Genomic DNA, 16,778 nt, shown 5'->3' with positions numbered 1-16,778 from the left:
CAAGGCAACAGACATCAAGTATGCAACATGTTTGTACTGCACACAACAGTACCATTCAAAAGTGTGGGGTCGGTAAGATTTTTTTTTTTTTTAAATAAATACTTTTATTCAGCAAGGATGCAAATAAATTACTGAAAAGGAACAGTAAAGATATTTATAATATTACAAAAGCTTTCAATTTCCAAATAAATGTTCTTTGAGCTTTCCATTCATCAGAGAATTTCAGCAGAGTAATGGCAGCTAAAAATTCACCTTTGCCATCACAGGAATAAATTAAAAATGCAATAAAATAGGAAACAGTTTTTTTTTTAATGTAATATTTTACAGTATTATTGTTTTTACTGTATTTGTGATAAATGAAGCCTTGGTGAGCATAAGAGACTTCTTTCAAAAACAAGCACAAAAAAAAATCAGCACTTGGAACAGTAGTGTTGGTTTTTGTAAATAAGATTTTGGAACTAATTGAAATGTGCTTTGTGACTACTTTTGTTTATAAGGACAGTGAGACTGAGGACAAGAAAATATACAGAGCTGGATTGGAATTTGCACTGCTGTCACGGGCACCACGTTGTCAGAGCATTTGCACTTGCTGTGCTGCAGCTCTAACACTTCCATTTTATGAAGGATGATGCAGATGTCATGTTACTGTATATATCTTTATCATGTGAGGACTGACACAATACTTTCATCATAGTATTCATTAGCTCTGCTAGGGAGGCTGGGAGGTCTTTTGGGGGAACAATCTGTTCTTGGAGAGCTAGTTATAGTGCTCATTACTCATTTTCTGTTATTCTGCTCTCTCTTTCTCTCACACTATAATTTTAAAAAATATATTTCTTTATTCTCTGCCTTAAAGCTGCACAGTGCCATTTCTGTGGCACTATTAGCCATTTCACACTTTTAGGTGTTTTTGCTTCCAGGATCAGCCATCGCAGGGTAAACTTGCTTCCAGTGAGAGCAATAGACTAACAAGAGCAAGGTCTGGAATAGGGTTGGTTATCTGGAATATATCTGGAATTTCTTACAACCAAAATTAATTTCTATATATAAAGATAATAAAGAAGCTTTTGAAAAGTGTCTCAAGCATCTCTTTAGATGTCCAACCTGAACCTTAAACCAGCCTCAAAAGTATCAGCCTGCTTTTCCACTGCTCCCAATGCTCACAGCACCCTCCATCTCTCTTTTTCAGTCTTTTTTCTCCTTTATTTTATCCACCCATCATTGTATTTATTCATGGCGCTATGCTAATGATCTGGCAGCCAGCGTTTGGTGGATTAATCAAAGCCTCTTCTCCCTCATGAATGAAGTTCAGCATGAAATTGTGGGTAAAAAAAATACATAGGCTTTGCCTTTGCAGATTAACTCTAGGGATCAAAGATCTCACATTTTTTTCTATGGAGTGTTATTCTGAAAATTTTCAAGTTAGTATACTGCAGCATCTTTGTAGTATATCGCAGCATTGTGTGTGTCAGACTGATAGAGTAAACTCCCAGTGGTCTATTTCCCTTGGGGTCAGAGTTCACAGTTGGATTGACATGTTGAGTCTTGTGTGACACCTAGGTTTGTCCCCCTTCCTGTCTGTCAGGCTCTGTTGTCACAAATAGGCATGTCTTATGACAGTGAGTGTGTGGAGCATCTATAAATAAGTCAATCAGATGGAGGGGGATAGAGAGGGGTAAAAATAGAGAGACGAGAAATGGGGTAGAGAAACATAAATGAGAGAATTTTGAAAGAAAAAAAAGAACACTGGGTAAGTCAGTCAAAGGAGAATAAGTGAGAGAAAGGCCATTACATTCATTTATTTAGCTGATGCTTTTATCCAAAGCAGCATACCAGTGGGGAATCAAGATGGTATTCAACGAGACTTGATTGCGTTGCATTGTGAAATCGCAACGCTGATTTTTTTTTTGACTCTGTAGGGCTGTATGCAGCTTGTAGAAACACATCTCTCTGGCTGCTCACTACTGTCTGGCCCTGTCAGGCTCTCTCTGCCCAGTCACTGGAAGCTCATCAATAACCTTTAATAGACCACAGGCACAATATGCTCTGTGGGTGTGTGTCTGTACAGTATTAGTGCATAATAGCCATCTGTGTGCGAGCTGGCGTTATTAATAGGGTCGGTCTCTATGTGGTGACAGGCTAAAGCATGCGCCTATTTGCGAATTTGTTTCCCGTGTGTATTTTGCGCACGTCCTGAGATAGACGACATGTGCACGGGTTATTCCTCTCTGGATTGGAGCCCATCTGTCGCCCCACCCGAAATTCTCCCCATTGACTAACCCACCGGCTCTCTGTCTCATTATATCTGCTTTTAAATGGATCTGACTCTATGGATCTTGCTCTCTCACTCTCACTCTTTCTCTGTGCTTCTCACCCCTACCGTCCCCGTGCGCTGATACTGAGATATCTGTAGTGTTGTGTTTGTGCTATAATGCTGTTATTGTTAACCTGTTGCTAGTGTTGTAGCGTCTGCAGATTCCCCAGTGGTTTGTTTGCAGCTAGCCCGAGTCTTTCATTTTCAAGGCTATCAGAACAGCAGTCCAATAAAGGAGAGAGAGAGGAGAGAAAATAGCCTGTTCTCTTTCATCCCTCTTATCAGCAGACAGAGACCTTGAAGTGCCTCAGTAGACAGAAATTATTTATGTGTTAGTTATACGAGCAATTACACTGTGAACTTTGGTAAATGTTATACAGTTTCTATAAGTGACTTATTTTATGCACCTACCCTGTATGTCTTTTTTGCTAACCGTAGTTCTGGTTTTTAAAAGAATGCTGTGCTGTGGTGAAGTGATTAATAAAACTACTGCAAAATATTGATCTAACGAAAGAATAAAACTATCAATTAAAAATACTTCTCTACAGTGCAGGTGTTTGGGATCTCTCCATCAATGCACAGCCACTGAAAAGAGGTGCCAGAAAATCACCGCCTTAATGATAGAAACAACATTTAAAATGTTATCCTGGTTCTAAATCAGTATATCACGCACACCTTATGTAAATATGCAGTTTTTTACACTTTTTAATATTTTCTATTTTGCATTGATCTTTTATCATATCTATTATGTATCTATGTTTTATTTGTAAGCAACAATTACTTGAGTATATGGCATATTAAAGGCCTGTTCACACCAACACAAAATGTTCTGCACAGAAATTTGGGACAAATTTGCGATTTATTCATACCTAAGTGAAAAAAAAATATACAGGTGGATTAAAAGACAATGCATATTCACTCTCTGACAGTAGGTGGCTCATATGGAAAAGCAGAAATTTAGCTGTCCACAAGGTATCAGTGCGCAGCTTTCCATTTCTGACACCCACTTGCAAGTCAGACAGTATTCACATGTTTTCCAACAGCCGTTCAGATTTTTGTATTTGCTACACTGTTTGTCAAACAATACCAAATACAAGAGTTGTTAACAGTCATTAATACACATTCTTTTAACAGATGGTCCACAGTCCACCTTTGTCATTCTGGGTAAGCGCATTGTCGGTATAATGTTTTTTAAGGCACAGTATTTCTCTTCTGCATCATTCATGGAAATCTATTCCCTCAATATTTCAGAACTCCACTGGCTACACTGTTCAAATGCTTATTTTGTCCCTTATTCGTTTGTCTGTTTCATCCTCTCCATGTTTTGTCTTGTTTTTTTTTTTAGATCTAGAAACAGATGAAAACACATCATTTTACGTCCTCAATGTGGGACAACCTCCTTCAGTGGTGAACCAATCATACGGTCTCCAGCGGCATGGAGGCCAAGCCCAACTCATTGCCACCTCCCCATCCCTGCAGGCCCACCACAAGGCCTATGAGCCCAGCTACGAGCCCCAGGACTCTAAATACACGCCCACAGGGGTGGGCGGAGGAGGCAATGGCCCACCTAAGGCCTTTGAATGTCCCAGCATCCAGATCACCTCCATCTCCCCGAGCTGCCAGCAGGAGATGGAGGCCAGCGAGGATGAGATGAGAGCGAAGGGTCCGGATGGAGACTACCACAACAGACCTCTGTCTCGAGACCACCTGTACCTGCCTCTAGATCACTCGTATCGAGATTCATCCCTGAGCCCGAGTCCATGTAGCAGCCTTTCCTCTCGTAGCTGGTTCTCCGACGCATCGTCCTGCGAATCCATCTCACACGTGTACGATGACGTGGATTCAGAGCTAAATGAAGCAGCAGCACGTTTCACCCTGGGCTCGCCGCTCACCTCGCCTGGCTGCTCTCCACAGACTGGACCACATGAGGAAGTGTGGCAACAGCAGCATCACCATCATCACCCGGCCTTCATTCACTCCCTTTCTCATTCGCATGGCCATTCTCTCTCACCCCGCCAGTCGCCTTGCCACTCGCCCCGTACCAGCATCACAGATGAGAACTGGCTGAACCCTCGCTCACCCTCACGGCCCTCTTCACGTCCGACATCGCCCTGCGGGAAGAGACGCCACTCCAGCGCTGATATATGCTACCTGGGCTCTTTATCGCCACATCACTCCCCGACTGCCACGCCCGGCCCCTCGCCCAGGGGGAGCGTGACTGAAGACACCTGGATAGGAAGCCCATCTATGGGTATATCCCCTTTCCAGTGTTGTCCCTCTGAGGCTGACATCCCCTCCAAGACGAGAAAGACCTCCCAGGACTGTACAGCAGCAATCCAATCAGGAAAGGGTGACCTGGGCATGGATGACTCGGGGAATGTGTCTCCTTTGCTTGACTCACCTGCTGAGGACGGCATGCACGGATTAAAGAAGGATGGATCTGGAGAGCAGTTTCTTTCTGTCCCATCTCACTTCACATGGAACAAACCCAAACCAGGACACACACCTATTTTCAGGTAAACTCCCTCTGCTTTGAAGTGACATCAGAGTAACCATTATTGAGTTCATGTGAGTATAGCTCTACAATGTGTTCATGTGTAGAGACAATAACTCTGTTCCGAAACCAGAGTGAATTGACTACTAAATTGTCTGCGGTCTTCTAAGGTAGCATCCAAACTGACAGAGAACCTCATGTTACTGATTTGGCTGCAACTGTTTTTGTCTCTCACATGCAGCACACAAATAGCACTTCTTAAAGCACAAGAGACTCAACTTATAAATTATCTTCGTTTTATTGCCAGTAAGCAATAATGCAATGGGAGATGTTAAAATCCTATATTTTTGTCCAAATAATTAAAACACTAAAAACTAAAATCAACAAGTGAATTTAAAGGGTTAGTTCACCCAAAAATGAAAATGAGGCCATAAATTACTCGCCCTCAGGGCATCCTAGGTGTATATGACTTTCTTCTTTCAGACGAATCCAGTCTGAGTTTATTATAAAATTGTCTTTGATCTTTCAAGCTGTTTAATGACACTCAGTGGGTGTTGCAGTGCTTCAGTCCAAAAGAAATGAAATAAAAAGCATCCATTAAAAAAAATGTCTCACACGGCTCCGGGGGCTGAACAAAGGCCTCCTGTAGCGAATCGATGCGTTTTTGTAAGAAAAATAACCATATTTAAAACGTAATATTAGGGATGCGCAGGTCCGATATTCATATCGGGTATCGGCTCCGATAGTGCCATTTTTCTCGGATCGGGTATCGGTATCAGAGAGGGCTGATCCAAATCCGAGATTTTTATTTTTTTTTCCCGATTGTGCGAATTATTCTGTGTTACTTCTGAAGCCATACGATAGCTTAATGTGAGCTACATATGAATATTTAAGTCCTTACATTAAAGTTCACACAAACTCTTTTCTCCGCTGTGACTGTCAGTCATTCGTTCAGCCTTTAAACCCTGGTCGCGTTCGGTTACAGCAGTCAGCTCGGTAAAGCTCTCCATTTTCTTTATAATGAAGTAGTCTGTATCTAGTAGATTGTGAAAGAATGATTATCAGTTCCACACACAGAGATATATACATTCTACATTTATTTAAATGAGGGAAAAAAACTTCACTGGTATCGGTATCGGCCAATACCGAACCCTAGTATCGGAATCGGTATCGGAGGTGAAAAAGGCGGATCGGAGCATCCCTAGTAATAATCAATTTAATCTAGCTTGCGCTCACTGTTGTACACAGAAGCAGTTCCGGGCAGATGACGTAGGACGTCGGCGTTGCACATGAGCCGCTCAGAAGTGACGAACGCGGAAGCTGAAGTAAGGAAACTTTGCTTCCTTTGCTCCTGACAATTTTTGATATAACTCCGACTGGATTCTTCTGAAAGAAGAAAGTCATATACACCTAGGATGCCTTGAGGGTGAGTAATTTATGGCTTAATTTTCATTTTTGGGTGAACTAACCCTTTAAGCATCACAACATTATACTGTACAGTCTGAAATATGGATAATCATTTTGAGGTTTGCTAATGAATTGTTATTAAATTCAAATTATTTTAAAATATTAACTATGTGAGGGATTAGCAAGGAAAACTAAATGCAAAAATATGGAAAAGGAGCATGCACAATAGTAATAAACAATATTGATTTGTGCCAATAAATGTATAAATTTAACTACTTAATTGAATGGATTTCTGTATTTAATCACGATTAATCACACCTAACATAAAATTTTGGATAGATTTTCACATTGAATCTCTTGAATTAATGTGGAAACAATATAAAGAAAGTATATATAGAAACAATATAAAGAAATATCTTCAGGAAGTAAAAATGCAGATAATTATTATTTTTAAACAACAATTATTTTTAACACAATAAACAGCAAATATTAATCTCAAAAAAATCGTTATTTAATCTATTACTAATTAAAATAGTACCAATATATCACGCATCCTTGCGTTCAGATAATTATTAAGCATGTTGCTAAGCTAACAATGCAATACTATAAGCACAAATAATACCTAGGAGGACACATAAAATAGTTTACTATGGAAATAGAGCTACATATTTCTGAAATAAAAATATGCCTATAGTCTGTTATTTATCCATTTTGGAATTTTTTTTTTTTTTTTTACACACTTCTTTGAGTGTGATCATTTATTTACCATCCCATTATGACTTTCATTCAACTGTAGAACACAAAAGAAGATATTTTGAAGAATATTGAAACCATTTTGATGACTGGCATTATCTTTGATTGCATGGTCATAATAATATTTTTCAAGACTTCATTCACAGAAGAATGTCAGTTGAAAATAAAGGTGAGAATGACATATGGATGAGTAAATCATGACAGAATTTTCACTGTTGTGGGAACTATCCCTTTAAACGTGAAGAATATATGTGAATCATTAAATAATGACAAGCCTTTATTTCAGTGATGCCTTACTTTACTGATAGTTACCTCACTACTTTTAGAACAGATCCAGTATACATTTAGAGTAGCATGATGAGGCAGTTGAGTGAACTGAAGAACAGAAAGAGTTAAATGTGTGTCTGCTATCCTTATCAGAGCATTAGGGATGTAACGGTATGAAAATTTCTTATCACGATTATAGTGACCAAAATGATCACGGTTATCATTATTATCACGGTATTGTTCAAATGTGCTGGAGATGTTAAAAAAGTGATTTAGACACATAAATCACTTCACCAAGTTTTATATTTAAAAATCAACAAACAACAAATAAAATGACTTTTTGTTTGCATAATCACTAAAACAATAACATTACCAATGATGTTCAGATTTTAAATGACAACTTGACTGACAACAGTTTAATAGCATGGTGAAATATCTAATGTAAATGTTCAAATAAAGCTTTGAAAAAGTTTAATAAAAAGGTAAACCTCACATTTCAGCCTTTAAATAAAGAAAATATATTTTCAAATAAGTCAAAATGATAACTGATTAATAAATGATTATATGTATTTTATCTGCTCCATAAATAATTCTAGATAACTTATCTGAATTGTTTAAATGTGTAGAATCCACATAAGCTTGTTTTTCATCAACCGGTCAAAATTTACAGCTGGGCATGCTAATTCGGTCCGTTTTTGGCCAGACAGAAACCACACACAGGCTGAATGTAAATATAGGCCTCTGTAAATCCACTCGCTGACAGCAGGTGGCGCTTATGGAAAAGCTGAATTAGAGCTGTTTCCCGTAACCTCCGTGGACAAAGCAGTATTGCGGTTAAGAACACTTCCTTTAGGTATTACATGGAGCGAAGATGAAAACAAAATGCCATCGAATTGTTTCTGAAGACAGTCAGAGGTACGTTCATATAATTAATTCATTCATATATTCATTTGTATAATTCCCTTAGCACTCTTTTAAAACCTCCCAGCTTTTCCGCCCTGTTTTCACTCAAAACGAAACTACTCTGCATGCTGTGCGCACGTGAAACTGTTACTTAAAACTGCTTTATGCTGGACAGTATTTATTTATCGTGAGTTGTTCAAATCGCGGTAATCTAATATGGTTTTAATGATAATTAAAAGATGAAACGGTAATACTAACCGTTGGGAATTTTATCATGATTTATCGTCAAACCGGTAATCGTTACATCCCTACAGAGCATCGGATAATGCCTGTGTGTGTGTGTGTGTGCACGCATGCTAGTCAGAAGAAGACGGCCTATGTGTGTACCCTGGCCTTTCCTTTACCCTGGTTTTCCTACCCACAATTATTCTGTTATCGACCGCACCAACACAACACAGTTTTTAACTCAGTCAGGCCCCTTCATTAATTATCCACAATGTATAGTATACACCCTTGATTCCAAAGTTGCATAAGAAATAAGCACATAGTCACAGAACTTGCTCTCCTCCTCACAAACATGTAAAGAAACTTCCAGCAGAGCAACACGTAGGAGCAGTGTTGACTTTACGGCCGTACCTTCATACAACAGAGACATGATACCTGATCCCTGTTATATGAGCCCACAGCTCTGCTGTCTGCCATCGGACCTGTTTGTGAGTGAGTGTGTGTGTGTGTGCTGACTTCTCCATCAATCAACAGCAATAGAAAGATCTAGAAGCTTGTCTGGTTTAACAGATGGGTTTGCTATGGCGGGGTGGGTGAAGTTGGCACAGTATTAAGCTGAAGTCTATAGCGGGTCTAGTTTAGGACAGCCGGCTAAACATAACACACTTTCAGATGAAGACACACACCTGCTTGCCTTTTAGGACTGGTCGATGTATCAAATGTGCATGATGTTTTTGCTTTAGTTTTTGGCTGTTATGTTTCATAAAAATATTCATATGCCTTTCTTGCAAGGGTCAGGCTGTCACTGGTCGGCCCAGATTGACAGCTGGTCCATCCTGTCAAAGCTGCCAGAATATGTTAACATTTTGGAAATAAACAAACTGCATCTGTCATATGCAAAGTAAACATAGATCACATGCATATGATCATAGTTCTTTTATATAATGGGGTTCATTTATTTTATCATTCTAATATGCTGATTTGGGGCTCAAGAAACATTTAGAATTATTATCAATGTTTAAAACAGCTGTGCTGCTTAATATTTTTTTTTGGAAACAGTGATACTTTTTTCAGGATTCTTTGATGAATAGAAAGTTTGAAAGAATAGCATTTTTTGAAATATAAATATAGTTTTTGATCAATTTAATGCATTCTTGCTGAATAAAATTATTCATTATAAAAAAAAAAATCCTTACTGACTCCAAAATGATGAATGGTAGTGTAGATGCAGAGTACACAGCAAAATCCCCAGAGTTAAATCAACTCTGCAATGTTGAAGATGAACAACTACAGCTCAGGCTTTTAGACATGAAAACATATCACATAATCCTCAACAGTGGTAACTCTGCTTCAGTGTTTCTTTAACACTCTGTAGATTGGGACAATATGTACTCTGAGCAGAGTTGATTTAACTCGGGGGATTTTGCTGTGTAGTGTGAAGACATTCTTGAATAGTGGTGTTGATTTAAACCTTAAATTGGTGTTCATTTTGTCACAAAGTAAAGCCGTTTGATGTCCACAGGCCACTAGTCCACTATCGTTAGGCCACTACTGTCACACACATTCAGCCTTCTCGCGTTTCCCCTGACGAACCATCTCACGTTACCATGACAGCATGAGGAGTGAGGGGTGATTGGGAAAGAGAGAGGATGGAGAGGATGTGGTAGAGAGCTAGACTAAGACAAAAAAAACATTCACTGATCACTGATTTACCCTTATGTCATAATAAAGGCCTCCTGTAGCAAAACCATGTGTTTTTGTAAGAAAAATATCCATATTTCAAACGTAATAAACACTTTTCTCTCACTTCCGGTATCTGTCATACGCGGAAGCCACGTATGACGTAGGGCTGGGCGATATGTCAAAAATATCTTATCGATAATCGCCTTTAAAAATATTGCATATCGTCTACGTAAGCCCCACCTCCACCACGTTCCGCCCCCGCCGAGACAACATTGCCGACATGCACCATAAACACACACCATGTTCAGTTTGGTCTTAATTATTGCCACAAAGTTTGGTTTTACTTTTCTTAGTTTGGGCTTAAACTAACAGAAAACATTACCTTTGCTGTTATTTTGGTGTTGCTAATAATTTCCACTCTGTTCTTATCAAATTTGTGTTTGAAATGAGTTTCGTTTTGTGAGGAGAACTGTTGAGGAAAAATAATAGAACCCAATTTTAAGTTCATCATGGTGAAGTTGGACATTGTGGCGGTGATTGTAAGAATGATAAATGCATGTTGATGTCATATAATATTGTCTTGAATAAAATATGCCTATTTACCGATGTTTCTCTCTCTTTTTGGCATTATCGCCTGTGTAGACATTTCATGATGCTAAGTTTAATTTCCTTAATTATAACAATCGCAGCGTTGTTTTTAAACTTGTAGTCAAGCTATAACGTATTTGATATTTATCATGAATGACTAAAATCATGCAAGGATTAAAAATGAATTCTGAGCAAAAACGTTAAGGTTTTTGTTCTTTCTTTTTGGTAGCCTACTAGTTCGGAGGTCTCTTTTGGCCCGTTTTTAACTAAATAAAAATAACTGCTTTATTTATTTAGAAGCAGGGTAATTTAAATTAAATTTTTGTATTATAATTTTTATAATTCATTGTATTAATCAAAATACAATGCTCACAAAATAATATTCAGTGTTGGGCTGCCGAATCTCCGAACGCGTGCATGTTGAGGGGCGAGCTGAGATATAGTACTATAACGTCTTCAGCCGTTTGCAACAAAACTTTATAGTTTTGTTGCAGATGAATTAAGAATTTATAGTGCTATATATCAGCTTAATTAAACATAATTATATTGTATACATGGTATAAAAAATCTGTAAAAATATTGCACTGAAATGTGCGCTGATATTGCGTATTTTAATTATACCTGTCATGTTTGTGGTTTTTCATGATTATGTATTATATATATTAAATAAATATTCAGAAACCCATGTAGTGCTACTTTTTGTATTTTTTCTGTTTAACTTTTATTAAACTGCAGATCAAAATAGAATAGGCCTATACCCTAAATAAGGATAAATTATATTGGAACGCATCTCCAAAATAATCGCATACACCGATGCACGTTGCCATTACAGTAGTCAGCGCCGAACAACAAGCAAAGAAAATATAAACTGAGGTTACAAAAGTGATTCAGTCAAGATCAGTGAGGGATTTTCTTTTCTTTCGTTCTTTAAATTAACATTAATGACTGGCGGTAGCGGCTGCTGTCAATGCACGGATCCAATACACCCTTGTTTTCTTTCTCCGCTCTTTACGTTCACTTAAGACATAACCGCTTGTATTTATGGGATATTTTGATACAATTCTGTGTGTATTTGTCCATTCGAATGTGTAAGAACGCGAGAAAGAGAGCTCAGTCCAGTGTTCGCGTATATAAGAGGCGGCTTTTGTGCGTGCGGTTTGTGTGTGTGTGCAGCACAGAAAACAGCGCGCAAGTGCAGAAGTGAGTTCTATTTCGTCTTCTTGCAGTTGAATCTTTTGAAATCACAATAAATGCGCATACAGGAATCGAGGAGCAGAATCGAAATGTATAATTTTATAACAAGTAATTTGATTCCTGACCTTATGCATCTGATCTGATTTCCGAAATTGGAATAGCTTTTCAATGCCCAACCCTCCTACTAAATTATTTCATTCTTGCATCCAAAAAATATTTTTTACAACTTACTAGGTTTATCATTTGTAATTTTTTCCCGATAATGTCGATAATCATCTGTTACCTGACTGTTGACATCGACATCGCGATACTTACGAGACATCGTCGATATACGATAATATCGTCATATCGCCTAGCCCTAGTATGACGTCGGCGTTGCGTGATTAGTGACGAATACGGAGAGAGAACAAAACAAAACGCCGGTCACAAATTAGAAGTACAAACCGAGGATTTGCAAAGAAAAATGTCGGAGGATTTAGATATGAACCAAGAGGAGACTGGTTTTCCTTTGCTAAAGTAAGGAAAATTTGCTTCCTTTGCTCCTATAAACAAACTCGTGAGACTAGCATACATGCTGCGTCATCGGCTTAAGACAGCGGAAGTGAGAGAAAAGTCTTTATTACGTTTGAAATATGGATATTTCCAACACCCACTGACTGCAATGATAGAGCTTGGAAGTGCCAGGACAATTTTTAATGTAACTCCGACTGGATTTGTTTGAAAGAAGGAAGTCATATACACCTAGGATGCTTCGAGGGTGAGTAAAACACAGGCTAGTTTTAATTTTTGGGTGAACTAACCCTTTAAAGGTGACATATACTATGTTGTTATTATTAGCCTTTAACCTGCCCTCACAGAAGCATGTTGCAACATGGTCTTTGTTCACAAGTCAAATTTCTGATTTTTTATTCCAAAGTCTACATTTCTTATTTTGAGAACATATTTTAACATCTAAAGTAGCATGATTCATTTATTTTTTTTTGTCAGTGGACGACCATATCACAAGATATTTGTTGGCCTTCTCCGCACACCGCAGCTGCACGACTTTATTTTCAAATTTCATTAGGTACAAATCCTGTCCATCCCGAACCACACTGTCATAGCACTGTTTCATGGGAAGTGGGAACCATCTCTGGCAGCAGCACAGAGACTTGAGGAAAAAAAGATGTTTGTTCAGATTCTAACATAAAATCTATGCATCCTGTCCTGCTCACTGACACGATCATCTTGTTTTATACTGTATGTTTTCATTTTTATAGTCGATCTACTACCTGACCACTCTGCATTGTATAACTGCTCTGTCGGTGTTGCTCTTAATCTGTGTGTAGGGCGTCATCCCTGCCTCCCCTGGACTGGCCGTTGCCGAATCAGTACGGGCAGTATGAGCTAAAGATCGAGGTTCACCCCAAAGCTCATCACAGAGCTCATTACGAGACCGAAGGCAGCCGAGGTGCCATCAAAGCCGCATCCGGGGGACACCCTATCGTCAAGGTGAGTCTCCACAATGGGACGTTTACTAGAGATGCACCGATTGCAATTTTCTTGGCCGATTCCGATTTCTGATTTTTTGTTAGTGTGATCTGCCGATACCGATTTTTGCCGATTCCGATTTTCTTTCTAAGAACTATAATTGACAGCATATACAAACAAAAATCTACTTTTCTTCAACGCAAAGTTTAATACGCAACACAAGTAAAAAGTCAGTAATAAAATAAGAACAAATAAAAAAATTGCAAAGAACAGCACAAATAAATGCAATAGAATAAAGAGAGCTATGAAACTACAGCTACTACATCCAGTGTTATTTTACATTTGATTACTTTAATTTCTGTAGTCTTCATTGTAAAAAATTTAATATAGATTAATGCTTATCATTAAAGTTATAAAACATATTCAGTCAAGAGCAGAAAATTTTTTTTTTTGTTTTTATGTATTTGAACATTTTAGCGCAGTTAGCCACTCATTTTGGTATTTGTGGCTCACAAGCTGTTTGAGACTGAGCGTGGATTGTGCGCTCCACTAATATAGATCAGTGGTGGTGCGCGCGCGTTTGGTATAAGCACGAAACTTGCGGGAATTACTAAAATAATGCGAAATACAAGCACTATTTAACCGGAGTGAATGGGACGTGTGTGAGAGAGAAGGGGTCGTCGGAGAGAAGAGAGCGAGAATGCGTGGCTGACGTTATTGCCTGTACCGCTGGTAACAAAATGGATCGGCTCGAAATCGGAAAGAAGTGAGACTGACCGGCCGATCACTGATCCGGGCTGATCATGAGGAAAATCGGCCGATTCCGATCCCTGGCCGATCGATTGGTGCATCTCTAACGTTAACCGATGATTTCCCGGCCGAATACATTTGTTTTCCCACCACCGATTTGGCTGATGGTACGAGAGGTTAAACTTGGTTTTGGATCATCGTATGAAGCCTTGTGGCCTTGATTTCTAAGTACTCATTACGGTGGCCGCAAAAGTGGGAACAGAGCATGATGCCATCCGTTCCCTCACAGGAAGCAGAACTTGAGAAGCGAGACCACACAGAAAGCATCTGCTGTGTGGCCTAGTAACCTCATTACTGGTCATAAAATTCCTTTTACTGGGTAACGGCTAGCAACCGAGTGTTTTGGTGTCAGCTAGATCTAAGCAAACTGTGTAGCAGTCTGATTAGGGACTTTATTTCCTACCGACTGCTCTGTGCTACTTGTACTAGCGGCTTACCGGAGGGATCATGGGAGCGTGCTTCAGAAGAGGTGATGGCATCATTTATGTAAAATGAAGCCCAATTAGTATCCTGCTGTATCATGATCGGATAGGTAAACTTACCTGGCACTCTCCTGAGGCTAGCTCTCCGAGAGAGACCAAGAGAGAGAGAGCTTGTTGGTAAATATTTTATGGTCTTGGAGGCAGTGGCCTCTTTTGTGGCAGCCGTAATGAGGCACACACACAACTTGGGAACCGAGATCATTGAACATGTGAGGAAGAGAAGAAGGCCTTTCACCTGAATCATAACCTCTGGCTTTGAATGGTCCATTAAACAACCACAATTACAGGCCTGCATTTCTGCCACATCACACCTCAGTCTTGTGTCTTGTGGGCCATTAATTGGCAGACATCCCTTTGTTTATGGCCTTCATTAGGTTACCTGCATGATCATCTTTCATTATCAGACATCTCATCTGTTTTATACTGCAGGACGGCCTCTACAATGCCCTTTGTTCCAATTCTTCTTGGTCACTTGGAACCATTTTTATGTTTCTTTGCACTTTTTCTGAACTATGATACATTAAATTTATCGACCTCAAATACAAAAGCAAATGACACAATATTTGGGTAGTGTTTCTCTCTGGAATGGGTTTGTGTGCATAGGTGGTTGATATGGCATAAGTTTATATGTGCCCAAGTAGGGCTGTGCAAATAATCGAATGCGATTTTCATGCGCATCTCGTTAGTAAAGTCGGTTCTGTGATTAGTAGTAAATCTCCAACACGTGCGTTCAGATGGAGCGGCATTTACTACAAAGAGCCGTAGTTCACTGACAAGCTGCGCAATATCGTGTTCAAAATCGCAGGCGATTCATTGCCAATTATGAATGCGATTTTGCGTAGCTTGTCAGTGATCTACGGCTCTGTGTAGTAAATGCCGCTCCATCTGAACGCACGTGCTGGAGATTTACTACTAATCACAGAACCGGCTTTACTGACGAGATGTGCATGAAAATCCCATTCGATTATTTGCATAGCCCTATGCCGAAGGTTTCATACTGAAGATAGAATTGGGTAATACATTTGTAAATTATAAATAAATGTACTTTGAAGTAGTGCTTTGTCTTGTTTCATAATGATATTATTGATGCATTAATTGAGTATAGGCCTACTTGAAATTCAGTCAGTGCTCAAACATTTGTCAAGGGCTGAATGTCTAAAGCCTTATGATGATCAAGGATATGTTTTTATTTAAAAGTTTGTATGAACAATTACTTGGACACATCTGTGGGGAAGTCAAAGATGTCAGGAAGATCAGATAACATCTTAGAAGGACATCTGATGAAGTTTTGCCATGTCACTTTTTCCATAAGATGGTATTATTGTAGTGAAGGTCATAATGTGTGACGTGTTCATAGAAAAAAAACAACTTTTACTTCTTTTTTTTTTCCTTTCTTTTTTGTGCCATGAAATTGACTGCTTCCATATGTGCTTGATGCTTGCCGGTTAGAGTTTTTTATTATTATTTTTATTATTATTAATTTGAGGTAGTGATGTTCAAAATAATCTTCATATGGAAGTTATTTTTGTCTGTAAAAAAACAATTTTTTACGCATTTTAAGTTGTAAATGATTCATTTTAATTATAGTTGATTTGTCAAAATTATTTGAAAATGTTTTTCAACATATGAACAACATTTCCTAATTGATATACTTAATCAGAGGCTTGATTTCGGTAGACTAATGACTGGCAATTAATATGCAGATCTTTCCTTCAGAAACGATATGTACCTTCTGCATTTTTAGAGAAGAAATGTGCATTCATAGTTCAGTCGGGAAAAATTTAACAAAAGTGAGTTAAAATACAAACAATTCAGTTGTCCTTTGCAAAACTGCTATCCTATTTTTATGTCTTGTTTGCTGAGATTTGTCTCCCAGTCTCTCATGCTTAAACATCAACCACCCGTATATACATGTGAATCAGTGTTGTGTGAGTGAGCGTGCCTTTTTTACTATTTCAGAGTATTAATGACTAACTCTTTAACATCGTAGCCCCGCTTCCCCTCACTCTACGACTGAGGATGCATAATTACCTCACATTAATGAAGTCTGTTCTGTGGTAGACACACACTGGTCCACCCACAGGGAATACTGTGCTAGAAAACCTGGCTAAACAAAAATATATACAGTATATATATATATATATATATATATATATATATATCATTTTATACATGTGTGTGTGCATAT

The 16,778-nt window shown here is 38.6% G+C and overlaps 1 protein-coding gene across 2 annotated transcripts in view; it reads left to right on the top strand.

Annotated features, from left to right (window-relative positions):
- The window catches only part of LOC107696682 (nuclear factor of activated T-cells, cytoplasmic 3-like), a 69,308-nt gene that overhangs the window by 15,627 nt on the left and 36,903 nt on the right, over nt 1-16,778 (top strand). For both annotated transcript variants that reach the window (XM_016497139.1, XM_016497140.1), the window contains exons 2-3: nt 3,660-4,830; nt 13,157-13,319. In XM_016497139.1, coding sequence (XP_016352625.1) covers nt 3,660-4,830; nt 13,157-13,319 — 1,334 coding nt within the window. The remainder of the gene's footprint in view (nt 1-3,659; nt 4,831-13,156; nt 13,320-16,778) is intronic.

The sequence above is a fragment of the Sinocyclocheilus anshuiensis genome, unplaced genomic scaffold, assembly GCF_001515605.1.
Source record: "Sinocyclocheilus anshuiensis isolate Anshui unplaced genomic scaffold, SAMN03320099.WGS_v1.1 scaffold354, whole genome shotgun sequence".
Lineage (NCBI taxonomy): Eukaryota > Metazoa > Chordata > Actinopteri > Cypriniformes > Cyprinidae > Sinocyclocheilus > Sinocyclocheilus anshuiensis.
The sequence above is the reverse complement of the archived record's forward strand: the minus strand, read 5'-3'. Positions and strand labels throughout refer to the sequence as shown.